The sequence below is a fragment of the Lathyrus oleraceus genome, chromosome 5, assembly GCF_024323335.1.
Source record: "Lathyrus oleraceus cultivar Zhongwan6 chromosome 5, CAAS_Psat_ZW6_1.0, whole genome shotgun sequence".
NCBI classification, from domain to species: domain Eukaryota; kingdom Viridiplantae; phylum Streptophyta; class Magnoliopsida; order Fabales; family Fabaceae; genus Lathyrus; species Lathyrus oleraceus.
In genome coordinates this window covers 428,589,000-428,616,343 of record NC_066583.1, presented here as the reverse complement: position 1 = coordinate 428,616,343, position 27,344 = coordinate 428,589,000, and the positions used below count along the sequence as shown (strand labels likewise).

At 34.0% G+C, this 27,344-nt stretch overlaps 2 protein-coding genes across 3 annotated transcripts; both read left to right on the top strand.

The window, feature by feature from the left end:
- Window positions 1-1,260: 1,260 nt before the first annotated feature.
- On the top strand, window positions 1,261-4,320 carry LOC127085225 (serine--glyoxylate aminotransferase). 2 transcript variants are annotated; one of them, XR_007789029.1, is made up of 7 exons: window positions 1,272-1,336; window positions 1,752-2,030; window positions 2,677-2,961; window positions 3,122-3,488; window positions 3,667-3,877; window positions 3,967-4,199; window positions 4,239-4,320. XR_007789029.1 is itself a non-coding variant. In XM_051025768.1 (6 exons), the coding sequence occupies exons 2-6, from the start codon at window positions 1,826-1,828 to the stop codon at window positions 4,102-4,104; spliced, it is 1,206 nt and encodes a 401-aa protein (XP_050881725.1). In that variant the 5' UTR covers window positions 1,261-1,336; window positions 1,752-1,825; the 3' UTR covers window positions 4,105-4,212. The 2 variants fall into 2 exon arrangements, 1 of the variants encoding a protein (XP_050881725.1); XM_051025768.1 differs by lacking the exon at window positions 4,239-4,320 and having other exon boundaries at window positions 1,261-1,336; window positions 3,967-4,212.
- A 14,678-nt stretch (window positions 4,321-18,998) lies between these two features.
- On the top strand, window positions 18,999-19,409 carry LOC127081149 (uncharacterized). Its single transcript, XM_051021431.1, has one exon. The coding sequence runs from the start codon at window positions 18,999-19,001 to the stop codon at window positions 19,407-19,409; it is 411 nt and encodes a 136-aa protein (XP_050877388.1).
- Window positions 19,410-27,344: the final 7,935 nt, after the last annotated feature.

Genomic DNA, 27,344 nt, shown 5'->3' with positions numbered 1-27,344 from the left:
AAGAATACTAGTACAATGGATGATTTGGATTGGGTTATACTAGTTATCGGGTCTTCGTTATAAAAATTTAAATTTCTAGCTGATTGTAAGAGTCGGATTTAGGTTTCCCAAATCAATCCACGGGTAACCAAAACTGTCCGTTCCAATGTCTTCAAAAGTGGAAACTACCTATTGTGTAATGTGTAAACCATGCCTTGAAAAGTGGAAACTACCTCTCTTATAATGTGCAAACCACTTAATTTGAAAACCATTAATTTCTCTCTCACCAAAACTACATATTGATATACTACTTCTTTTCCAACTTTAATTGCATACTTTTCTAATTTCATTAAGTCACTCAAAAAATTGAACAAACTTTAAAGAGTTTCTTTTATGATTCACGAAGAAGGTTGATGTGTGGCTATAGATATATATTTTTTTAATTATTAATATGAAGAGATTCCTCCGTATAAATTCATGTAACTCACTCCACTTAGTAGGATAAAACTTGATTGTTGATTTTCTTTAAACTTAGTATCTAACATTTAAGGGGATCACTTCCACCTTCCACTAGGTGGCCGTTAAAGGTCAGAACAAAATTTTTTATCGACGGATTCAACAGAAAAATTGTTAAGAGTTCCATCTCATACAATATATGGCTTCAAGGTATGTATATAAGTTGGGACAATCTTCATCCTACAAACCAGTTTTGTAAAGATTAATTAGACCTAACCGCATTTCTTAACATGTATCAAGAGACATATTTAAGATTCGATCATACTATCATGTTTCCGTTATTTGACTACCCATTTATTTTCATGTTCTAGATGTCCAGTCCTGGACGTGAGGGAGTGTATTTAGAGTCTCTTATCGAACATGATATTATCTGAACATATGTTTATAAGTATGAACAATTCTGATCCTACATATCGATTTTATAAGGATGAAAATTAAGTTAAATCAGATTTAAAAAACAAATTATTTTCTTCTTTCTCCTAAAATAAATTAATACAAATTTAAAAATAAAAAATCTCACAACATACACTGCATTTTATCTATTAAAAAAAATAGCAGAATGGATAATTGTTAGAAATGAAGGGAAAGAATATATGTTGATATGAAGTGCAAAAATGTAAGCCAGAACTTATGTGTTCCATTTCATCCATTCTCAGCCTCAAGGTTCTATTTTTCTCCCTCTTATCTACTACTTGAACATCACTTGGCCCCACCTCAGATTTATGATATTCCTTTTTATTATATATTTATAGTTTTATATAATAAAGTTCATCTAAGTGCAGAGGGCAGTGGCAGCTCTTACTTCTGCCATATTTCACCAAACTCTCTGAAATCCTCCCTGGTAAACTAACTGATTCTCATTTCATTTTTCTTATTATATCATATATTACATGCTATCTTTTCCCTATGTATTCAATTTTAATTTTTCCATGTTTTGTTCTTTCAGTTTTATATTTTTTCATGAATGATATATACTACTCATGTTTTGTGTTTTGGAAGCGAAGAAATCGTTATAATGGTAAAAAAAGTATACATGAAATATCTAATAGTAAATATAAATATTTCGGTGTGCTTTATAGTTTTTATTTTGAGTTAACTAGTTTAGTGGCTGAAATTTTCTGAATGTGATGTTGCGGATTCGAATCCGCACTATTATAGTTAGATGTTTCTTCACAGCTATCAACTGAGCTGACTTAACAGGACTTTAGAGCCCGGTAATTTCTGTTAATACTGACTTTATGATGGATTTTATATAGGTGATTCTTTGGTGCTAAAAGAAAGGCAAGAGTTGTTTGAGTTCAAAGAGGTAGCAATTTCAAGCTAAGGTAAGATGGACTATGTTAATGGACCAGGAAGAAACCATCTCTTTGTTCCAGGGCCGGTTAACATACCTGACCAGGTCATTCGGGCTATGAGCCGAAACAACGAGGACTATCGTTCTCCTGCAATTCCAGCTCTCACAAAAGAGCTACTTGAGGATGTCAAGAAGATTTTCAAGACTACTACCGGAACACCCTTTCTTTTCCCTACCACTGGTATTCTTCAATCTTTACATGTGTATAGTTTTGGTCGATGGTCCGAACGATTAGACTTTGATACCATATTAGGTTTTTATGTTGGATCTGACTCATCCTTGAAAATCAGCTTTTAAGGGGTGGATTATCACTCTTTATAAATTTTGTCTGGACCTCATCTCTTTTCAATGGGAAATTTAGAATTATCCCAATAAGTTTAACCTTTAGATTACATTCATTTTTGGTTAGTAACAGGGTTGTCTTAGATTTTTTAGAGGTCCTATGTTAATCATGGTTCAACCGTGGAAAACAGTTAAAGACCCTATTTTGCCACGGTTTAACCGTGAGAAATATTTTATGAGGCTCTATTTATCCAGAGTTAAACAATGATAAATTTTAGGTTATGTGTGGTAACCCACCTTACACGTCCTCAAAGACGGTCCTGGTTAGTAACCGGACTCTATTGCATTTAACCAAATGAAACTTGACTGCAAAATTATTATATGAAATTCTAGAGTAGTGGCTGAATTGTAAGTTTTTTGAATTTTTCTTTCTTTCTATTTTGGGTCTTTCGGAGGTTACAAAAAGATGGAATAAGGTTGGTTCAGCAAGAGCAAATAATTTGGTTGTGTTGTCATTTCAAATAATGCTTTTGCATTTGGTTCAGGTACTGGTGCTTGGGAGAGTGCTCTGACAAACACATTGTCGCCTGGAGATCGAATTGTATCTTTTGTGATAGGCCAGTTCAGTTTGCTTTGGATTGACCAGCAGCAGCGCCTAAAATATAACGTCGATGTTGTGGAAAGTGAATGGGGCCGTGGTGCTGATCTCGACGTTTTGGAGTCAAAACTTGCTTCAGATTCTGCACACACTATTAAGGCTATTTGCATTGTTCACAATGAGACTGCAACTGGTGTCACCAATAACTTGGCCAAAGTCCGACAACTTCTTGGTGAGCATGGAAATTCTGATGAAAATGCATTTTCTTATTGTCTTTTCGATGTTTCAAATAATTTTGCAGTCACCAACCTTTGGATTTTCGATGTTCTCGTCTTTTCTTTACTTATATTGTCTCTATGAAATGGCACTCACATTATAGTTTGGATACTCAGATGCATACAGCCATCCAGCTCTTCTTCTTGTTGATGGAGTGTCATCCATTTGTGCTCTCGATTTCCGTATGGACGAATGGGGAGTAGATGTGGCCATAACTGGTTCTCAGAAAGCCCTTTCTCTTCCTACTGGGATAGGATTTGTGGTTGCAAGTCCTAAAGCTATTGAAGCTTCGAAAACTGCTAAGTCGCTTCGAGTTTTCTTTGATTGGAGTGACTACCTGAAATTCTACAAGTTAGGAACCTATTGGCCATACACTCCTTCCATTCAGCTTCTCTATGGTCTCAGGGCAGCTCTTGATCTCATTTTCGAGGAAGGACTTGAAAATATTTTTGCAAGGCACAATCGTTTAGGTACAGCAACCAGGTAAGGCGTAATTTTGCGCAAGTGATCATAGGCAGGGTTGTCGATTTGTCGATGGCTGATCGCTTGTGTTCTGCGATCAGTAATCGACAACCCTGAGCAAAAATTTATATTTGTAATAGTTGTAACTTTTTGTTGAAGTGAATGAATCTGATAGGTTTTGAATATGGTAAAAATACAGACTTGCTGTGGAGGCATGGGGATTGAAGAATTGCACACAAAAGGAAGAGTGGTTCAGTGACACTGTGACTGCTGTTCTTGTTCCTCCAAACATTGACGGTGCTGAAATTGTAAGAAGGGCATGGAAAAGATACAATCTGAGCTTAGGTTTGGGACTAAACAAAGTTGCTGGCAAGGTTTTCAGAATTGGACACCTTGGTAACATGAATGAGGTAATGTTATTGAAGCCTTTTACAAATGAAATTGTTAATTACAAATGCCTTTTACCATTGAAATTGTTAATTGTTTGAATAATTTTCAGTTGCAATTATTGGGATGTCTTGCTGGTGTGGAGATGATTCTGAAAGATGTGGGCTATCCAGTGAAGTTAGGAAGTGGAGTTGCTGCTGCCAGTGCATACTTACAGAACAATATTCCTCTCATCCCTTCAAGGATTTAAGTTACATGCTCATTCTTGTAATTACTTCCATTTATGCTCTTTCAAGATATATGTATAATACAACATAATGTATTATTATTATTATTATTATTATTATTATTATTATTATTATTATTATTATTATTATTGTTATTGTTCCCTTTTGTACTCTTTTGAAGATGAACATATTTGCTACTTTTAGTTTTAATAAAATGCATTGCTTCTTTCATTGTTGAATTTAATACCTTTATTTCAGACTCTCTTGTGGACACCAAAGAATCAATGTTGTTATAGGTAAAGTACTATAAACATCCATTGTAACAAGTAGTAGGACTATATATTTGTAAAGAGACTCAATTTGACTAGCTCATTCAACAAAAGTACATTTAAGTGTTACCATTTTTTTACTGTAAATATTTCTTACTGTTGAACAAAGGTGATGCACTTAAAAAATGAGATCGTTTAAAATATTATCAATTTTTTCCCCCAACAAATTCATTTTTTCTCATAATTTTAACTTCACAATTTTTCTCTTTATTATTTTTATTAATAATATTTTTTCTACTCAATTCTTCATCTCACGGATTCAAAACAACTTTTGTTAATGTCAAATGAACCCAATCAATATAATTTTCAATTCTCTTTGTTGTAAATAAGTTATTTTTATTATTTGTAGTAGTAATTTATATTTGAGCTTTTAGTCCATTAATTAGGCTCATTAAATTAGAATTGTCTCATATAAAAAGATTAATGTTTGTAATTTTAACATACTTGAAATATATTATTCAATTTCAAACATGACATCAGAGCTCTCGTTCGAGAGGGTTTAGCTTCCGCATAAAAAAAAACCTAATCATCTTAATTGTGATTTCTTTTTCAAAACACTAGCCGACTTAATTTTAGTTCTTTTTTCAAAATCCTAGTCGCCTTAATTGTGATTCTTTTTTCAAAACCCGTTTAGGTTCAGAAACACTGTTCACTGCAGGAATATTATTCATCTGCAGTGCTGTTCACCGGAAACACTGGTCACTGCAGGAAAATTCTTCATTTGCGGGTCTGTTCATCGACAGAAACATTGTTCATCGCTGAAAACACTGTTCATCAATAACGACATTGTTCACTTTTAAAAAAAATTCAATTAAAGGTTGTCGGTCTCTTTACAACTGATATGCTGGTTTTTTTATTCTATTGAGTCAGACACATTCGCATGACATCCATCAATATGTCAGAAGGAGAATTGATTCAACTCAAGAAAGACGAATTAGAGATGTTGATACCCCTCCTTAATAAGTTAGAGAAATAACAGGTACTTCTATGTTAGTACATTCATATACGTTTTTGTTTTCATTTCTCTTGGTATGTTTCAATTTTCTTTTGGATTTAATGCCACAAATAAACCCCTTAACCAATATTGGATACTGGATTCTGGACCCACTGACCACATGACACATTTACCCACACATTTTTCTACTTATTCACCACGTCCTAGCAACAAAAAAAATCCACAGTAGATGATATAACAGTAATTGAGCAAGGTGATATCCAAATAAGCCCATTTGCAATCCTTGGAAATGTTCTTCATATTTCCAAATTTTCCACTAGCCTAATATCCATAAAAAACTCACAACCGACCTATCATGTAATGTTGTTTTTTATAACAATGCTTGTGTTTTCCAGGACAAGAATTCAGGAAGGACAATTGAAAATGATAGAGAATGGATTTGCCTTTATTACTTGGATAACCAAAATATTCCTCCAAATCTATTCAACAACAACAAATCCTTTTATTCATAATAAATTAAAATCAAAAGAGAAAAGTTTCTTCTGTATCATTTTCGCCTTGGTCATCCATCATTTATAGTCATAAAACAATCATTTCCTTCATTATTTAAAAGTTTAGATGTGGAGAGTCTTTGTTGTGAGGCGTGACAACTTGCTAAATACAAGTATGTCTCTTTTTCGGTCAGTAATAAAATGAGTACTTTTCTGTTTTACTTAATTCATACTGGATGTTCCAAATATATCAGATGCTTGTTGGTTTGTAAAATTTATTAATGATTGCACTCAGGTTACTTGGGTCTACTAGTTAAAACAAAAATATGAAGTTTGTTCTGTGTTTCTTCACTTCTTCTCCATGGTTAAAAATCACTTTGGTGTGAGTATTAAGAGAATTAGGTCCGATAATGCCAAAGATTACTTTAACAATGGTCTTAATTTTTTTTTTATAAAAAAGAAGGTGTATTCACGAGTCTTCTTGTGTTAAAACTTCACAACAAAATGGGATTGTTGAGAGAAAGAATGAGCACTTGTTAGACAAACACGTGCTATGATATTCCAAATTAAATTCCCTAAGAAATATTGTGGCGAGGTTGTCTTAACTGCATCGTATCTCATTAATCATTTACCCTATACCGTCCTTGCCTCCAAAACTCCTATGAAAGTCTTATCCCCATTCTATCATGATATGTATACTTCAAGTAATCTGACCCATATAATATTTGGGTGTACATAGTTTGTCCATATCCATAGTGATGGTAGAAGGAAACTTGATCCTAGAACGTTAAAATGCGTCTTTATAGGATACTCTTCTACCAAAAAGGGTTACAAATGTTATCATCCGCCATCTCATAAATACTTTGTCTTTAGAGATGTCACATTCCATAAACAAAAAAGTTACTTTCTTCAAAGTGATCTTTAGGGGGAGAACATAAGTAAGGAAGATGCGTCTTCTCTACTTCCTGACCTTACTTTCGAACCAGAAGTTGAGACTAAAACTAGTGGTGACAATGTTGAGAATGAACTTGATTCTGGAAAAAATTGAAATGTTGAAACTGATGTAAAATTTGGAAAGAATTTAGTATATACAAGAAAGAAGAACATTCATGAATCTACTCATATCCAAAAATACAATCCGATATTACATGAGATAACTTCTCTCGACCCTTCAAGCACTAGTGATTTAATTTTTGAATTTTCTCATGAACAAGAAACAAAATCCAACTCAGTACTACCAACACACTACAAATATTTATATCTTCTAATTTCCGTTAAAAAAGATACCAGGAAATGTACAAAAGTCCATATTACCCTATATTCAACTACCCAAGTTTTGAACATTTTTCACCCACCCATAAAGTATTCCTCACAAGTCTAAACACTACTATAATACCTAACTCTTAATTGAGGCATTGTCTGACATGAAACAGAAACAAGCCATGGACTTGGAGATGGAGACACTGAATAAGAACAATATTTGGGATTTGGTTTCTCTTCCATATGGAAAGAAACTTATAAGGTGCAAATGGGTATACAATGTAAAATACAAGGTTGTTGCATCTATTAAGAGGTACAAAGCAAGATTGGTTTCCAAAAGATTCACCTAAACTTATGGAGTAGATTACTCATAGACATTTGCTCAAGTTGCTAAAATGGATATCCTAAGGGTGATATTATCTTTAGCAGCTAATTACAATTGGAATTTACATCAATTTGATGTGAAAAATGCATTCCTTAATGGAGAACTTGATTAAGAGATCTATATAGATGTATCCCCTGGATATTGTGAACTTACTACCACCAACATTGTATGCAAATTAAAATATGCTTTATATGGGCTAAAGCAATCACCATGAGCATGATTTAGAAGATTCACCAAAGTTATGATAGGTTTGGGATTTAAACAAAGTCAAGGAATTCATATTCTATTTATCAAACATTCTGAGATAGGGGGTTAACAATTTTATTAGTGTATGTGGATGCCATTATAGTAACAATCAATGATGAGAAGGAATTATTAGGCGAACATTTATCAAAGGATTTTGAGATTAAGACCTTGGGAAAATTGAAGTACTTTCTGGTAATTGAAGTTGCCCACTCTAAGAAAGGAACCTTCATATCTCAATAAAAATACATTATTGATCTTATACAAGAGACAAGTAAGATAACATGCAAGCGTGCAAGTACACCAATTGATCTAAGTGTAAAGTTGGGGAACACATAAGAAAATATTTCGGTTGATAAGTGAATGTATTAAAGATTAGACAAAAAACTTATATACCTATCACATACTAGACCAATGTTGCTTTTGTTGTAATCTTAGTTAGTCAATTCATGCACCAATCAAAAGAGATTCATTTACAAGTTAAGTTCCGAATTATGCAATATTTAAAAGGAACTCCATGTAGAGGAATTTTGTTTGGATGAAATGGAAGTGTGAGTCTTGAAGCATATAATGATGCTAACTATGCATGGTCAGTTTTGGATAAAAGATCAACGACATGACAATATACTTTTTCGGGTGGGAATCTTGTGACTTGGAAGAGTAAAAAACAAAGTGTTGTATCTAGATCTAGTGCTGAAGAAAAATTTAGAGTAATGGCACAAGGGATATGTGAACTACTTTTGATGAAAATGATATTAGAAGACTTGAATATAAATAGTGACGAACCAATGAAACTTTATTGTGATAAAAAAAATTCTATTAGCATAACCCATAGTCCAATGCAGCATCATAGAATCAAACATATTGAAGTTGACAAACACTTCAACAAATAAAAGTTAGATAATGGTCTTATTTGCACTCCATATGTTTCTTCTCAAAACAACATAGCATATCTTCTAACTAAGGGGTTGAACAACAATAATTTTGAAAATATTCGTTCTAAGTTGGGAATGATAGATATTCATTCACCAGCTTAAGTGAGAGTGTTCTAAATAAGTTATTTTTACCACTGTTAGTAGTAATTTATATTCGGTCTTTTGGTCGATGTCAGAATTCAAGTTTCATACTTAAGTTCTTGAAAGTATTATACTTGAAGATAAATAAATATGTTTGCTAAAAAAAACTCTAAAGCTATTTACAAGGAATAATAATACACTTCTTATTTAATCATGTCAAAACATTTTAAAGGATCCAATTGTGAGAGCTTATAAAAAAATTGACAACTTTTGGTTAAAAGTTTCTGCAAATTATGACCAATATCATGAACAGTCGAGAGAAAAACAACATGGTCAATTAAAAAATCTTGATGACATCTAATAAATGACAATGTTCAAAAATTTGTGGAGTATTACAAACTAATGATTCATGGAAAGAAAAGAGGAATTTCAAAGAAATACCAATGGTCAATGCACATGTTTTTTTTTTCAAGGACGAAGGCACACCATTTAATATTGAGTATGCATGACAATCATTAAAAGACACCTACATGAATAAAAACATCGACTAAAAATTCTTCAAAAAGAACAAATACGTATGCTAGTGGAACATACTCATCATTTCCTATTTGAGATATTCCTCCAAGTTATGAATATAGTTCAACATCCCTAATGAATCATCCAATAGAATAAAAGGCAGTAAAAATGAAGGATAAGGCGACGAAGAATAGAGTTGAAATTCCATACAAGATTATTCATGATACAATAGATAAAAAAAGTAGTAATTATAGAAAAGTTGGTACAACCTATAGAGGAAGAAGACATATTAAATAGATGATATATTGAGTTTAAGGCAATGTAAGTCATGAATTCAAACACCTCATAGATGTATGAAAGTCAATGTCATGTTCATGAAAATATTTTAATAATATAGTTTTTTTTTGTACAAAAATAATATGGATTTTAGTTAAGATAAAATACTCTAATAATATTTAAAATTAAATATTATGTAGTATTTATTATGTATCAATTCTTATGTAAAATAGTCATCCACATCACTTTAATTCATAGTAAATGTATTTCCCTAGTCACCAAAGTAGTTGTTATTCAAAGTAGTCCTTATTCAAATCAGTTGTTAGTCAAACTAGTGATTATTCAAACTAGCCGTTATTTATGTTGGAGCATAAGGTTGAAGATGAAGAAGATGTAAGAGAGAGAGAGGGAGAGAAAATGTTGTAACTAACTTTTTCTCTCAAAATGAAAAACTGTTATAATACAATTTTGTTTACAAACTGAAAGTAACTTTTGTATATATAACACTATAACCATTAAATGCAACTCAAATGAAATATAACTTAAAAGTGAATTTGGATTACACTTTAACAACATCCCTTAATCCACATTCAAGATTAAAATCAACCACCCCAATTACATCCCTCAAATAGATAAAATATTCAGTCTTGATAGCTTTAGTCAGCACATCTGCAAGTTGCTTATGAGTGCTACAATGAATAATTTCAAGCACTCCATTCTGAACTGATTATGCAGAAAGTGGAACTTCGTGTCAATGTCCTTGCTCCTTACATGCAACTTTGTATTCTTGGAAAGACTTATAGCTGATTTGTTGTCAATCATCAATCTCACAGGCTTTCTCACCTTGATCTTCATATCCTGCAATAAGTTCATAATCCAAACAACTTGACACGCAGACAAAGCACCTACAATGTACTCAACTTCATAAGTTGATAATGCAACCACTGGCTGTTTCTTGGAGCACCAAGAAATGGAACCTCCCATATACTTGAAGAAATATCTAGTAGTATTTCTTCTGTCAACTCTGTCTCCACACCAATCAGAGTGTGAATATCACATCAGCTCTTAATCAGATTTACCATCAGAAGGGAACAAAATTTCATACCTCAAAGTTCCCTTAATATACCTTAGTATCCCGACAACATCTTGGTAACGTGACCACTTTGGTTTGTTCATAAATCTACTTATTATTCCAACTACATAGCAGATGTCAGGTCTGGTATTACACAAATATCTCAGACAATCAACCAACTATTTGAAAGTTGTAGCATCCACATCATCACCCTCAACATCAAAATCCAGCTTATGATTTGTTTCAGTAGGTGTGATTGCATACTTGCAATTTATTAGCTCAAATCTCTTCAAAATCTCAAGTTCATACTTCAGCCGATGCAAAATTATACCCTTATTAGAGTACAAAATCTCCATCCCTAAAAAATATACCATATTTCCTAGATCAGTCATCTTAAACTCATTCATCAGCACCTTCTTGAACTTGACTATCTCATCTAAACAACTCCATTTTAGCAATATATCATCAACACAGAGACACACCAAAATCATATTTGTATTATATGTATGCTAAACATAAACACCATACTCTATCTCACATTTTCTGAATCCTTGAGGATTGAAAAATGAATCAATTTTCAGATTCCAAGCTCTAGGAGCCTGTTTCAGTCCATACAAGGATTTATGCAACTTGTACGCCATCCCTTCCTGATTCTTTTTCACAAATCCAGGAGGTTGTGACACATAAACTTCCTCTTTTAAATGACCATTAGAAATGCATATTTTACATCTAAATGCATCAGCGACCAATTTTTATTAGCAGCTATAGCAATCACCAATCTGATTGTTTCATGCCTAGCTACAGGTGTAAACACCTCAAAGTAATCTAATCCAGATTTCTATAGAAATCCTCTAACTACAACCTTGCTTTGTGTTTTCCAATTGATCCATTTGGCTTCAATTTCAAATTGCAAACCCATCTTACAATAATGGTTTTCTTGTTCTTTGGAAGCTCTAGCACCTGAAACGTGTTTGTAACAAACATGACCAAATACTCTGAAATGAATCACACTTTTCTTATCCTTAGTCTATTTCTCAACAGGAATAATTTCCTTCAGTTTCTTGGTTGGACACCTATTAAGCCCATATGCTGCAGTGGCAACAACTTCTCCCCACAAGGTGTTAGGGAGCTTCTTCTCATTCAACATGCTCCTTGTCATATCAAGTAAAGTCATGTTTCTTCTTTCAGTATGACCATTGTGTTGCAGAGTAGATGGAGCAGTCACCTCATGTTCAACTCCATTTTCTTCAGAGAACCTTCTGAACTCTAATAAGTTGTACTCACCTCCACCGCCAGTTTTGAGAATTTTCAGCTTTTGATCACTCTGTCTCTCAGCCTTCACCTTAAACATCTGAAACTCAGCAAACACTTCATGCTTAAACTTTATGAGTGATACCCATGTAATTCTTGTGAACTCATCCAAAAATGACACAAAGTACTTGTTTCCTCCAAGTGAAGGTGCTTCAAATGGTCCACATACATCATAATACACTACTTAAAACATGTTTTGCTTTTGGAGCCACTTCTGATGCAAATGGAAATCTAGGTTGCTTGCCTTTCATGCATATCTCACATGACTTCTCAGGCTTCACAATCTTAGGAATGCCATGTATCAACTTCTTAGAACTCAAATTCCCTAAGCTTCTAAAATTTAGATGCCCCAATCTCTTGTGCCATAACTCACTGTCACCTTCAGTACCTTCTGCAGTAAGGCATTTAGTTTCAGTTGTTTCCATATTCACTTTAAATATTCTGTTGCTTCCCTATTCAGATTGCATAATCATCTTATGATCATAATCATACAACTTTAAGATATTGTCCTTCATAGTAACTGGGAAACCTTTCTCAATTAGTTGACCTACACTCATCAGATTTCTCTTCATGCCAAGAACATACCAAACATCCTTGTTCAGATCAATTTTTCCACTCTTCACTTTGACCTTGATATTTCTCATTCCTTCAGCATTAAGATACTTATCATCATCACATCTGATCTTTGTCCTGTTTCTAGAGTCAAAATCAATCAACCATTATTTGTTTCTAGTTAGGTGATTTGAGCAGACAGTGTCCATATACCAATAGTCTACCAAATATCCACCATCAGATTGAGAAGCCATCAATAACACATGCTCATCATCAAACTCTCCTCTGGCTATTTTTGCTTATTCTAATTTCTTTTCCTTGTTTGACCAACAATCAACATCATAGTGGCCAAACTTCTTACCACAGTAGCATTGAACCTTGTTCTTGTCAAACTTCTCATTTCCCTTCTGATGTTTCTTCTCATCAGAGTTAGATGCTTCTGAATTCTGATAACCACCAACATGTTCTTTTTGGCCTCTGACCAAGGCTACTTCTAATTCTTCTCACTAGAAGACGCTTTTAGAGCCTGCTCTACCTCTCTTCCAGAGTTTCTCTCAGTCAAACGCAACTCTTGTGCCTCTAGACTACTCTACAACTCTTCAATTCTCATGCTGCTGAGGTACTTAGAGTGTTCAATTGCTAAAATAATGTAATCAAACTAAGGAGTAAGTGATCTCAGTACCGTTTCAATGATTACTTGTTCAGAGAGAACCTCTCCATAATATTTCATCTCATTTGTGATTAGAATCACTCTGGAGATGAAATCAAGCACCTTCTCATTGTTCTTCATATTGAAATTCTTATACTACTTACATAGTGTTGGTGTAAGCCCTAGAGGCCAATACTTTTGATACTTGTATCGAATTATTTATTAATAATAAAAGGCTTTTTCTTTATTATGTTTGTCTAATAAAGTCCCTAGAATAGATAGTCCGTTTAATGTATCAAGTGTGACTTAATCATGAGATCACATTAAACATAAGGACACAATTCTTAAAGTATCCATAGTCGAGCTTTATTGTGAAGTGGGATAACATTAAAGCATTAAGACTATTATGTATACAGACTGATGATCACATCTCATGGATCATGGATAAGGAGTTATCAAGTCTTAAACATAGGTATGAATATTAAGAGTAATATTTATACTGGATTGACCCGCTATGAGAATATTATATAGAATGTTATGCAAAGTGTCATAAGTTATTCTCATGGTGATAATGGTGTATACCACCCTTCGACCTGAAAGTACTATGGACCCTAGATGTAGAGTCGAGTGCCTTATTGCTGATCAAACATTGTCCGTAACTGGATGACCATAAAGACAGTTGATGGGTACTCCACGAAGCATGATAAGGGACATGAGTGACCTAGATGGAATTTTCCCATCCTGCGTAATAGGATAAATGTCTATGGGCCCAATATTGAATTGGACAAGGATGACACGGTCTATGCCTTGTGTTCAATATAGACATGAGGGCAAAAGGGTAATTGTACACATAAGTATTATCACAAAAGGATTTGTTAGATCACATGACATTTTCGTGTCCTGGGTAGCAGTGATGTGTTGCTAGACACCGCTCACTGTTTATTATGTTAAATACGTGATTTAATATAATTGCCAATGCCGCGAAAACCTACAGGGCCACACACAAAAGGACGGATTGATGAGAGATAGAGTAACTAAGGAATACCGTAATGTACGGTGCACTTAAGTGAATTGTAGAACATCGTAAGGTACGGTGTACTTAAGTAGAATACGAAATATGGTAAGGTACCACGCGCTTAAGTGATTTTGGCATATTATAAGATATGGGCCACATACACTTGAGTGGACTTTTTAGCTTGCAACCCACACAAGTGGTTCCATAAATAGAACCCTTGTGTAGAAGCATTTGTGCAGTTGCAATTTCGTTTCTCTCTCTCTCTCTCTCTCTCTCACTTAAAACCTTCATTCGTAGCAGCTAGCACTGAGATTGAAGAAATCCGTTCGTGTGGACTGAGTAGAGACGTTGTCATCGTTCAATGTTCGTGATCGCTCCGTAGATCTGTATCAAAGGTTACAATCACCACAAGAGGTAACGATTCTATCACTGATCATGCCCATTCGTAAGGATCACTAAAGGAGAAATTTTAAATTCCGCTGCGTTTTGGATCGCTCTTCTCCTTCACATAGAGACTGAAGCTTCATCTTCTTCACTATGCATCACCGCTGTATCACCATAATGGTGTGTCCTACACAATCTTCGCTTTCGTTGAATCAACGATCTTCTCAAACACATTCATATCTACACACTGATGGATATAGAACAATGCTTTTTGATACTTCTTCGTCGTTTCTCTATGTGTGCTTCTTTGTGATTCAGTTGCATCTACTGCAACCGCGTTGTAACCGTCATTAACGAGATCAAGAACATCTTAAGTTCCAAACAACACACGCATCTGAATCATCCACCGATTTCAATTCTTTCCATTAAATACTGAAAGTGTTATGTTTAAGCTATTGTTTCAGCTATTCATCTTTGTTCTTATACAAATTCACTCAAACCTCACTAACACCCGTGTTTCCCAATCCCTCACTGTGATTCTGTTTCAATTTAAATCTTTAATTTACTGTGAATTGAATGAGCAAAATCAATCACACACGCCTCACATACACTTGTGTTTCTCGTTCCTGAATCAGAACCGGAGCTCTAGATATCAATTGTTGGAGCACAAGGTTGATGATAGAGAAGATGGGAGAGAGAGAGAGAGGAAGAGAGAGAGAGAATGTTATAACTAGTTTTTTCTCTCAAAATAAAATAAAAAATTGTTACAATACAATTCTGTTTAAATACTGAAACTAACTTTTGTATTTATAACATGATAACCACTAAATGCAACTCAAATGGAATCTAATTTAAAAGTGAATTTAGATAAGACTTTAACAATTTAGATATCATTATATATATATATTCTCATTCTTACCGGTGACTTCTCAATTTATATTTATTGACCATGTTAACAAGGAATTATTAATGTTTATGTTTGAGAGGGAACCATAATGTGAAAGTTCTATGTTTATGTTTATAATGAATGTTTATGACTTCGTAACATTCATTGTAACATAGATGATAGAATCAATTAGAATTAATTTTAAATTCTTTATATTTAGGTCCGAGATGATTAATTATTTCTTAAAACAGAATCATGTATACGTTATTAGAATTAGTTTGAATAGAAACAATTTTTGTAAAAAGTTGTTGTGATTTCAATTATTAGGTGTGTGTAAGGATTCCAACACGAAGTCACAATGATTCATGATCCACTATTGTCGTTTTCAAGACCCAAATATTGTGTAATTAGTGGATGAGCAGCACTGACATTTTATCTCGTGATGACAAGTAGTACCGTTAAAGTTTTGAGGTCACATAAGTCCTCCAAAGCTCATTTCTTATCCTTGTTAGCCATGTACAATGAAACCCCACTATTTGATTAGGTTTGTCATATTGTTATTGTTTTTTTTTCTCCACCTCACATAAAGTCTTATTTTATAGGAGTAATATATTTTAAAATATGTTCTATTAAAAAAATTATACTGTAATACAAAAAATATTCTCATATAAAACAATTTAAAAATTATCATATTAAGTAATAATAACTTTTTTATTTTTTTTATTTTTCAAATAATATATATATTTTATAGTACACATGTCTATAAATTAGGGAATAAATTATTGTGATATTTAATTCGTTGACAATTGATATTTTTTTTATTTAATAAATATTTTTATAAGATGTTTATGTAAATTAAATAAAAATATGTAATATAATTAAGAGTATAATTAACAAAGTAATAATTAATACAATTAAAATTTTAAATAAGATCTTTATAAAAAAAATTCAAAGTCTTATATTCGAGAAGATAAGATAGTGAAACTTAAATATAGTCTAAAAAAATTAAAGATTTAGGTCCATAAAGGTATCATAGATTTATTTTTGAGTCTAACAATTTTAAAAGGTTGATATGATATACAAATTAAAGATATAGAGAGGTAATAATACTTTGAATATACAACGCTGATGGTGGTCAATGGAGAAGTTGAGGTGATAATTGAAGAATAAAATGTGGTATCTAAAAATATATATTGGGAAAACACACTCATTATATATAAACTATATATATAAACTAGGTGATTCCTTATCCATGAATGCAATCAAAAAATTTATGATGAACATGTGGAACTTTGTCACTCTCCCAAAACTGTACTACAACGAAGAAGGCTACTTTATCATTCAATTTAGATCAAAACTGGATAAAGATACGGTGTTGATGAAAGGTCCATACACAATTTATAGGAAACCTATGTTTCTGTATAAATGGACACTGGCGTTTAAATTGAAGGAGGATGTTATAAGAATACTTCCAATTTAGGCGATCTTTCCCTAACTTCCACTGATCTATTGAGGAGAGAAGAGTATTGGAAAAATAACAAGTGCTATTGGTAAACCTTTAATGACAGATGAACGTACTACAAAGAAACTGCGAGTATCATATGCAAGAATGTTGGTTGAAGTCGATGTAACCATATAACTAAAATCATCGATTACCATTAGAGATCCAACATGAGTTAAAATCATTGATTATGAATGGAAACCACCATTCTGCAAAGTCTGTAATAGGGTGGGACATGAATGCGAGAAAAAGGAACATCCAACAAGGGACAAACAAGAACAAAAGAAAACTGGGCACCAAAAAGAGACAACAACACAACTAAGACAATTAGAGCATGGAAAAGAAACAAGAGGAAAAAGAAGATGATAAAGCAAAGGGCAAGGAAAATGAAACTGAAGTTTGGACAACTTTGAAGTCATCAAACAAATTTAAAGGAAAAGGTGATAGAGTTGAAGCCCATGAAGAAGTTTTAATTTGAAACACAAAAGGATTTGGCATACTTAGTAGTGGAGAATAATCTAAAAACTCTGATATTGTACCGTGATGCTACGCTGGAATGTAAGAGGGATGAATAAAAGAGCTAGATGCATTGAGGTAGGAGCCCACCTAAAAAAGAAGTAGTTATATTTGTGTGCTATGTTAGAGACTAGAGTCAAGAGTAATAATGTTGATAAGATATGATGGATTTTGGAAATAATTTAAGCTATATGGATAATTACATCCATCATAATAATGGGATAATTTGGCTGATGTGAAAAACTGATAGTTGGAATATGAGGAGAATGGATAACTCTAATAAATTAATCAACTATGAGATTTATCAGATTGATGGTTGATGACTTCTCGGAAAGCGTAACGATAGTGTCGTAATAATAAAATATCGAATCCACAAGGGTTGCTTTTTAACAAGACAAAAAGTGTGCAATGCGTAGAAAATAGTAAATGGGGTGGGGGGTTTCATATTTCAAAGTGAAAATAAATAAAGAGTTCAAACAGAATTGTGGAAGTGGTCAGGTTGTGTATAGAATCCCCTATTATGTTTGATGCCTTACTTGAATAATCTCATCACTATAATCCCACGACGAATTAACAAAACCACTATAACCAATCCCTTGCGACCTAGCTAACTAATCACTACTCGAAGCTTCTTATCCCTAGTCTACTAGCGTAAGTAGGATTAAGCGATGCAATTGAATGTTAATTTACTAGCGACTACTCGGGGTTTCTTATTCCTAGTTAACCAGCGTAAGCATGGCAATTGCCCTAGGTCTAATACATAGACTAATGATCAGTATTCCCTATGTGCCCAAAATCAGATTAAAAGAGTATCTCACATAAAAAGCCTTACGAGCAAGAAACAATTGAGTATAATTATAGATTATAGCATTCATGCAAAGTCAAATGAACATATTGCCCAAAAATATTGAAATAGGTTCATCACAATACAACATAACTTAGAGGAGTTTAGCTACTCATAATTCAAAATACAATAACAAAAACAATTGAAGAGAATGTCATATAAGATCCCTTGAAGTATTGGCCTCCAATGACACCCGATGCTCTAAAAAACCACTTATGATGCTGCAAAATCGTACTCTATATGCTAAAATTCATAACCTTTGAAAAAATGCAGAAAATCCCCTTTAATAATCTTCAGAATGGACCAGAACGCGTTAGAAAAGCCTAGAAAACGCAGTCATCGCGCGCGTGATGATCTGCATCACGCGTCCAATGCAACCTTTATATCTATATCGCGCGCACGATGCTGCTCGATGTTGCGCGTGATTATTTCAGTGGTTGCACACTTTTGCTCCTCTCTTCACCTGATTTTCCACTAAGTCCACTTCTTCACACTTAGCTAGTTTTTTCTCATTCTTTGGTCTTTTTTCTTCATTTTTGCTCCTCTTTAACTTTTTTTGATCCGTTTCTTCGGCCGAATTTATGCAATGATAAACTGCCATCAATGGCCAATTCTCACACCACTTATATATGGTTTATGCCCATAATTAACTTGTTAACAGGAGGAAAGTTTGGCTGAATATTGAGAAGTGTGTTAGTAATATTAAAGGCCCTTAGATGGTGATAGGGGATTTTAATAATGTGTTAAATGTTGCTGATATAATAGGGGGTAATGATATTCACATTGTAGAGTACTCAGGTTTGGCATATATGATGGAAGAAACTGAGTTACACGAGCATGAAACCAGAGGTAGCCATTTCACTTGGTCAAATAAACAACCCAATGGGATGATTTACTCAAGAACTGATAGGGCCATTTGCAATGAAGAATGGTTCCTAGCTTATCCTAGATGTGATATTGATGTCTTAAATCCACACATATATGATCACTCCCCACTTAAAGTGCAAATGATGATTACCAATTCTGAGATAACTAGGTATAAAGCAAGGTTCAAAGTTCTGAACTGTACAGTTGAGATACTTGAGTTTATGGATATCATAATTGATAACTGGAATGGAATAGATTAAGGAAGACCAATGTATGTTCTTTGGAGTAAACTCAAAAAGTTGTAGAATCTAGTGAGAAATATGAACGTAGAAACTACTGTAGAAGTGAAAAGGATCCAAGATAGTAGAGATCAACTAGAGTAGGCACATAATATTATGGATAGAGATATGTTCAATCAGGAACACATTAAAAATGTTAAATATTGGTCTGATGAGGTTGTCCAAAACCTAGATATGGAAGAATTTTTTTTGAGACATAAATCTAAAATCAACTGGTTGAAGTTGGGTGATGGCAACAATGCCTATTTTCACGCTATTGTAAAAGGGAAGAATAAACAAAGTGGGTTATACAAGCTATCTGACCATAATGGTAAAGTCTTTACTGATTTCAAGGATGTTGAAAAAGATATCTTAAAATCATATGGAGAGCTTGTTGGAGCATCAACCTAAAGTTTGTTACATGTTGACACAACAGTTCTTAGAAGTGGTGCTCAGTTGCAGGTAAAGCACAAAGAGAAGCTCATCCAACCTATATCTGCACAAGAATTATGGAATTCTCTCAAGAACATAGGTTCAATAAGGCTCCAAGTATTGATGGCTTCAATGCAAAAAAATTTATATCTAGTTGGAGGGTGATAAAGAAGGATGTTATAATAGTTGTGCATGATTTCTTTGCACAGAACATACTTTATCCAGTTGTCAATTGTGCAATGCTAACTCTAATCCCAAAAAACTCTGAAGAAAAAACAATGAAATATATGAGGCCTATTGGTTGCTGCACTACAGTCTATAAAATCATCTAAAAATACTTACAATAAGACTAAACAAAGTGATCTCAACATTGGTGGATGATAGTCACTCAACATTCGTGTCTGGGAAAGTCATTCAGGATAACATTAATATAGCTCATGAGTTGTTAAGAAGTTACAATAAAAAATGCATATCTCCTAGATGTGCTATTTAGATGGACCTGCACAAGGCTTTATTGGAAATAAACCCTTTTTGTGTTTAAGGAAAGTGTGTGGTAATATTAGAGGCTTGAACAGAAACTTGATAGGTAGGAGAATTATTTATAGAAGAGAGAACTTTATATTTTTGCTTGATGTAAAAGTGTAGAATTACATCTCTATTTATAATACTCTAAGGAGAACTCTAGACACACTAATTCTAGAGAGTTCTCAACTCTAGACATTCAAAGAATATTCTAGAAATATTACAATCCTAAGAAATATCTAGACACTTTAAATACTACAAGAGTTTTCTAGAAACATTACCCAAAATAAACTAAGCCCAAAATAACTAAGCCCCAAAATCAAATAATAAGGTTAGGCCTAAATCAAGTTTAATATTTCAACATCCCCCCTTAAACTTGATTTGTGACTCAAAGCATATTCCTTAACTTCAAGAAAGTTTCCAACTTGAGTGGCTTGGTGAAAATGTCGGCAACTTGATCTCTAGACATCACATACTTCAATTTCACCTCCTTCTTCTCAATGCATTCTCTTATGAAGTGTTAATGGGTGTAAATGTGCTTACTTCTTTCATGAAATACATATTTCCACAGGAGCTTCTTGTGGCATTTTTAACTCTTTCAACAAATTCCTTAGCCAAATTGCATGACAAACACATGATGTGGCAGCGACATACTCAACTTCACAAGTTAACAGTGTGACGATAAGTTGCTTCTTTGACATCCAAATGAAAACAGTATCTCCCATAAAGAACACAAAATCAGTAGTGCTTTTTCTATCATCCAAGTTTCCACTCCAATCGCTATCACTATAACCAATAATCTCATAATTGTTAGAAGAGTAATAACGCAAGCCAAAGTTTGTTGTACCTTTGATGTGTCAAATGATTCTTTTTTCTGCCTTGAAGTGAGTTGTTGTTGGAGCTTCCATGTAGCGACTTACGACTCCTATAACATAGAGAATATCCGACCTTGTACTTGTCAAGTAACACATACTTCCAACCAAAATTTTGTAAAGAGTTAGATCCATAATCTCTCCATTTTCATGCTTACTCAACTTGCTGCCACATTCCATCAGGGTGCCAACTGGATTGACATCATCCATCTTGAACTTCTTAAGGACTTCTTTGGCATAGCCTTTTTGGGTGATAAAAATTCCTTTATCTTCTTGCTTTACTTCGATGCCGAGATAATATGCCATAAGCCCCATATTTATCATCTCAAATTCATTTGACATGTCTTTCTTGAACTCTTCGAACATGCTTAAATTGGTCCTTGTCGATTCAAACATTACAAGCTCTCGGCGCTTGCTTGAGTCCATACAACGCCTTCTTCAACTTCAAGACTTTTTCTTCTTTCCCTTTTACTTCATAGCCCTGTGGTTGCTCGATTTAAACATCTTCTTTGAGAAAACCATTCAAGAAGGCCGACTTCACATCCATTTGATAGATCTTCCATTCATTTTGGGTTGCCAAAGAAATTATCAGTCTAATAGTTTCAAGACGAGCAACGGGGGAAAATACCTCATCATAGTCAATTCCTTGTCTTTGACTATAGCCTTTCGCCACCAATCTTGCTTTATATCTCTCCTCGCCTCCTTTTGTATTCTTCTTTTCCTTGTACACCCATCTTAATCCGATTGCTTTGTGTCCTCAGGGAAGTGTAGTAAGTTCCCTTGTATCATTCTTCGTGATTGACTTTATTTCTTCTTCCATGGCATCTGTCCACTTTACATTTTCAACTGCTTCTTGATAGCTTAGAGGCTCGCAATCACCCAAAAGACAAAAGAGGTTAATGTCATTTCTGTTTTCGGTTACCTCATAAAGCTCTTAAATACTCCTTAGTCGTGGTGTCCTCTCACTTGAGCTTGTTTCATCCAACCTTGGTGTCAATGAGGTCGGTGGTGTAATATGTTCCTCTATCATTGGTTGTTCCATTTCGTCTTCTTCTTTAAAGTAAGGAAGAAAATCGTATTTGTCTTCTTGAACACTCCAATTCCAACAATGTTTTTCTTCGAACTCCACGTCACGACTTATGACGATCTTTCCATATTTGGATTATAGAGCTTGTACCCTTTGGAGCTTGAGTTATAACCCATGAATACATACTTCTCACTTTTATCATCGAGCTTTGTTCTCCTTTAATTTGAAACGTGGGTATAAGCAATGCTTCCAAACACTTTGAGGTGAGAGATCCCAGGCTTCGTTCCACTCCATGCTTCTTGTGGTGTCTTCTCATGCACGCTTCTTGTTGAGGAACAATTTTTTCAAGTAAACCGCACATGCCACTGCTTCGTCCCAAAACTCTTTCGGCATCTTCTTGCTCTTAAGCATGCTTCACACCATGTTAAGTATGGTCTGGTTGTTTCTCTCTGCTACTCCATTTTGTTGTGGTGATCTTGACATTGTTACTGGGCGGAGGATTTCATGGTCTTCACAGTATTTGTGGAACTCATTTGAAATGAACTCTCCTCCTCGGTAAGATCTCATGGCATTAATGGAAGTACCACTTTCTTTCTCTACAAGGGCTTTGAACTTCTTAAAGTTTTCAAACACTTCTGACTTCTCCTTCAAGAAATAAACCCATGTTTTTCTATAATAATCATCAATAAAGAGGAAAAAGTATTTACTCTTACCAAAAGAGTTCGGATTGATTGGTCCACAGACATCGGTGTGTATGAACTCTAGAGATTTTGTCACTCTTGACGTTGATTCCTTTGGAAAGCTTTTCTGGAATTGCTTTCCAAATAGACACCCTTCACATAGTTGGCCTGGATGGTTTATACTAGGCAATCCTCTCACCATATCCTTCTTTGACAAACATTTTAGACTGTCGAAGTTGAGATGTCTGAATCGTAGATGCCATAGCCACGAAGATTCAGTATAGCAAGTCTTGAGACACTTTGCAACATCATTTTGAATGTTCAAGAGGAACATTCTATTCTTTGACATAAACATCTTAGCAATGATGTTATGTCTACAATCTCTTAAGAAAAGACTATGTTCTTTCAAGTGGATGTTATAACCTTTCTCTAATAATTGTCCGAAGCTCAAAATATTATTCTTCATGTTAGGAATATAGTAGACATTGGATATGAATTGGTGACTCCCATTCTTCAAGCATATAATAATTTTACCTTGGCCTTTGACTAGTATCTTTGAGTCATCTCCAAATGAGACATTGTCAATTGTCGCTTCATTTATCTCTACTGACATGCTTCGATCGCTGCACATGTGATTTCTTGTGCCGATGTCGAGGTACCATTTGTTTCTTTTCTCTTCAACTTGGTTTTGGCATGCAAGCAACAAAGTTTCTTCTTCTCCGCCTTTTTCTTCTACAAAGTTAGCTTTCTCCACAACCTTCTTTGAGAAACTACACTCATATGTATATTGACCGATCTTGTTGCAGTTAAAGCACTTGATTTATGATTTGTCACACCTCGAACATGATTTTCCTCTTCCACGATCTCTTGTTGCTTGTGGATTCCAACTTCTTTCTCCATTGTTAGAGTAGTTGTTGTAACCACATCTTCCTTCTCCTTCATGTCCTCGTCCACGCCCACGATCTTGGCCACGACCTCGTCCTCTTTGGCTATTGTAATTCACATAATTTATTTCCTTTACGTTGAGTTGTAGTAGTTGCTCCATAGCCTCCTTTTGTTTAATTTTTCTCTTTTGTTTTTCTTCGCATGCTTTTAAGAAACCCATGAGTTGCTCAATAGTCATGGTCTTTAAATCCATGTTTTCTTCAATGTTGGTAACAATGAAGTCAAAACTTAGATTTAAAGTGCGAAGTATTTTCTCCATGACTTTCACCTCATTAACATCTTCGCCATTTCTTTTAAGTTGATTGAATATGACCAATACTCGAGAAAAATAATCAGAAATTGACTCAGACTCTTCCATAAATAAACGTTCAAATCACCTCTAAGAGTTTGAAGACGAATCTTTTTCACCTGTTCCACTCCTTTGTTGCAAGTTTGATGTTTGTCCCATGCTTCTTTGGCCGTCGTTACGTTGGAGATCTTCTCAAATGTATCTTCATCCACCGATTGATAAATGAGGAAGAGATATTTCTTGTCTCTCTTTCTTGACTTCTTCAATGTCTCTTTTACACCTTGGCTTAACGTGGCTTCATCTTGCTCCTTGAAGCCTTTCTCAATGATATCCCACACATCTTGAACTCCTAGTAGCGCCTTCATCTTGATACTCCAATTGTCATAGTTGTTCTTTGTGAGCATCAACATTTGGAAAGAGAAATCTCCATTCACCATTTTTTGAGGACCTTGAAGCTCTAATACCACTTTGTTGGAAATAAACCTTTTTTGTGTTTAGGGAAAGTGTGTGGGAATATTAGAGGCTTGAATAGAAACTTGATAGGTAGGAGAGTTATTTATGGAAGAGAGAACTTTATATTTTTGCTTGATGCAAAAGTGTAGGATTACATATCTATTTATAGTACTCTAAGAGGAACTCTAGACACACTAATTTTAGAGAGTTCTCAACTCTAGACATTCAAAGAGTATTCCAGAAAATATTATAACCCTAAGAAATATCTAGACACTCCAACTACTACAAGAGTTTTCTAGAAACATTATCCAAAATAAACTAAATTCAAAATAACTAAGTTCAAAAATCAAATAATAAGGTTAGACATAAATCAAATTTAATATTTCAACGGACTTATGGAGTGGGATGCCTTGGAAATCATAATGATAAAACAACTATTATGTTTTCAAAAAATAATTTTGAGCATGAGAAAAGAATGTTTTGGAACCTATTTAATTTTAAGGGGACAAAGGCTCTAGGAAGATACTTGGGGTACCTCTAATTGGGAAAATACCAATGAGAAAAGACTTTTAAAATCTTACTAATCAAGTCATAAATAAATTAATGGCTTGGAAAGGAAACCAATTGTCTTTTATAGGTAATGCTACATTAGCAAAATCAGTTATTGAGGCAATACTAATTTATACATTAATGAATTAAGCAATGCCAAAAGTTTGTCCGAAAGAAATTCAAAAAATGCAACAAAGTTTTATTTGGGATAAAACAAATGATATGAAATATATGCATAGAATGAAATGGGAAAAAATAGCTAAGCCTAAAAGCAAGGGAAGGCTTAGAATTAGAAATCTAGATACGATAAACAAAGCTTACCTCCTTAAGCTAGGATGGAAGCTAAAGAATGGAGATATCTCTTTTTGGTGCCAGGTTATGAAAGGTAAACACAACATAAATAATATTATGATAGATTGTGTGGAGGTTAAGGTCAATGATTCAAGATTATGAAAGAATTTAGTGAAGTTACGTCCTACAATGAATGACATGACTTACTAGGAAATTGGTAATGGTGAAATGGAAAATGCATGATAATCTTGTTGGGTTGAGGTATGCCTCAAAATATATGATCTTAATGTGACATTTCCTAAGACATCATAGAATGCTAAAGTGGTTATTTTGATTGACATTGATAATGAATGGTGCTACATGTTGCTGATTGACTGGCTACCTCAAAAAGTTATGGAGTGTTTGAAGGCTATTCACCAGCCTAATGTTGATCATGGTCGAGGTATGTGCATGTGGGAAGGAACTAATAGTAGATATTTTTCTGTAATGAGTGATTTTAAGAAAATAAGTTGCATATTGATTCGGCAGTGGTAGTTATTGCTCTCACTATATCAAGTGATAGTATGGGTGCAAGTTGGGTCCTATTGCAGAGCATCAAGGTTTTGTTGACACTTGATCAGGAGATTCGTATCCAACATATTTTTTGTTAAGCAAACAAGTGCGTATATCTGTTATCAAACATGGGTTTTGAGCATAAGTTAGTGTTGAAGATTTATGATTCTTGTCCCACTAAGCTAAGTTGATTTTATTTGTTGATTTGCTAGATGTCTCCTACCTGCATGTTATTAGGAGGTAGTTCTAGGGTTTCTTCTAGGATTTCATGACCTCTTGTATCACAAAAAAGTTCCAAATTATATTTTGAATATTAAAAAACCGGTACAGATAAACTGCTTTAAATTGGATTGGATTTTTTAAAATTAGTCTTCTAAAAGTGAAACGAATCACAAATAATTTTTCCGTTTCTATCTATAGATTTTTCACCTCAAACCACATTAAGGATACTCTAAGATTCAAATATACTCTCCAATAAATCAATTTCCGTACAACTAGTATGTGGTTGTATTTTGAGATTTCTTTGTGTAATTTTATTCAATTTATAATTATATTTCTTCTTTTTTCAATTAACATACTACAATTGATTTTTTATACGAATATTATGTTATCATATACTTTGCATAATTTATTTAAAAAAAGTTAAATGGTTCAATATGTCATTTCAGTTGAGGAGGCTAGAGGAGTCGTGAGCAAAAATGAGATCAATACTTTAGGACCACAAGAAAGGGAGACATCACATCTCCACCCACAATCTTAAGGCCTTACGTATGTGGATCAAATCTCTTATAAAGTTAACACTCCACTCATTCATAGGTAATATAGAACTTAACCACTCACAAATGAATCCAACAATCTTTCCCAAAAGTGTGAGTTCTCCTCCTATATCAAGATCCAACATATAATCATGCTCTCACTCCTCCATCATGCAAAACTAAGGGTTATAATACCACTTATTGGGGAGACCGGGGGAGTGAGGGGCAACAAAGGAGACTAGGGGATTCTGGAGCAACAAAGAGAACAATTCTCTAGGACCATAAGAAAAGGAGGCACCACATCTCCATCCATAATCTTAAAGCCTTACGTATGTGGATCAAATCTCTTATAAACTCAACACTCCACTCATTCGTAGGTAATGTAAGACTTAACCACTCACATATGAATCCGACAATCTTCCCCACAAGTGTGAGTTATCACCTCCTATATCAAGATCCAACACAAAATCATGATCTCGTTCCTTCATCAAGTCAAACCAAGAGTCATAATATATTCAAGTGAACATTATTATTACACATAGATTACCAT

Excerpts from the sequence above, each read along its gene's own strand:
- LOC127085225 (XM_051025768.1), top strand. The coding sequence starts at position 1,826 with ATGGACTATGTTAATGGACCAGGAAGAAACCATCTCTTTGTTCCAGGG. Across the intron at positions 2,962-3,121 it reads CAAAGTCCGACAACTTCTTG|ATGCATACAGCCATCCAGCT; the intron begins GTGAGCATGGAA and ends TTGGATACTCAG. Across the intron at positions 3,489-3,666 it reads CGTTTAGGTACAGCAACCAG|ACTTGCTGTGGAGGCATGGG; the intron begins GTAAGGCGTAAT and ends GTAAAAATACAG.
- LOC127081149 (XM_051021431.1), top strand. The coding sequence starts at position 18,999 with ATGGTGATAGGGGATTTTAATAATGTGTTAAATGTTGCTGATATAATA.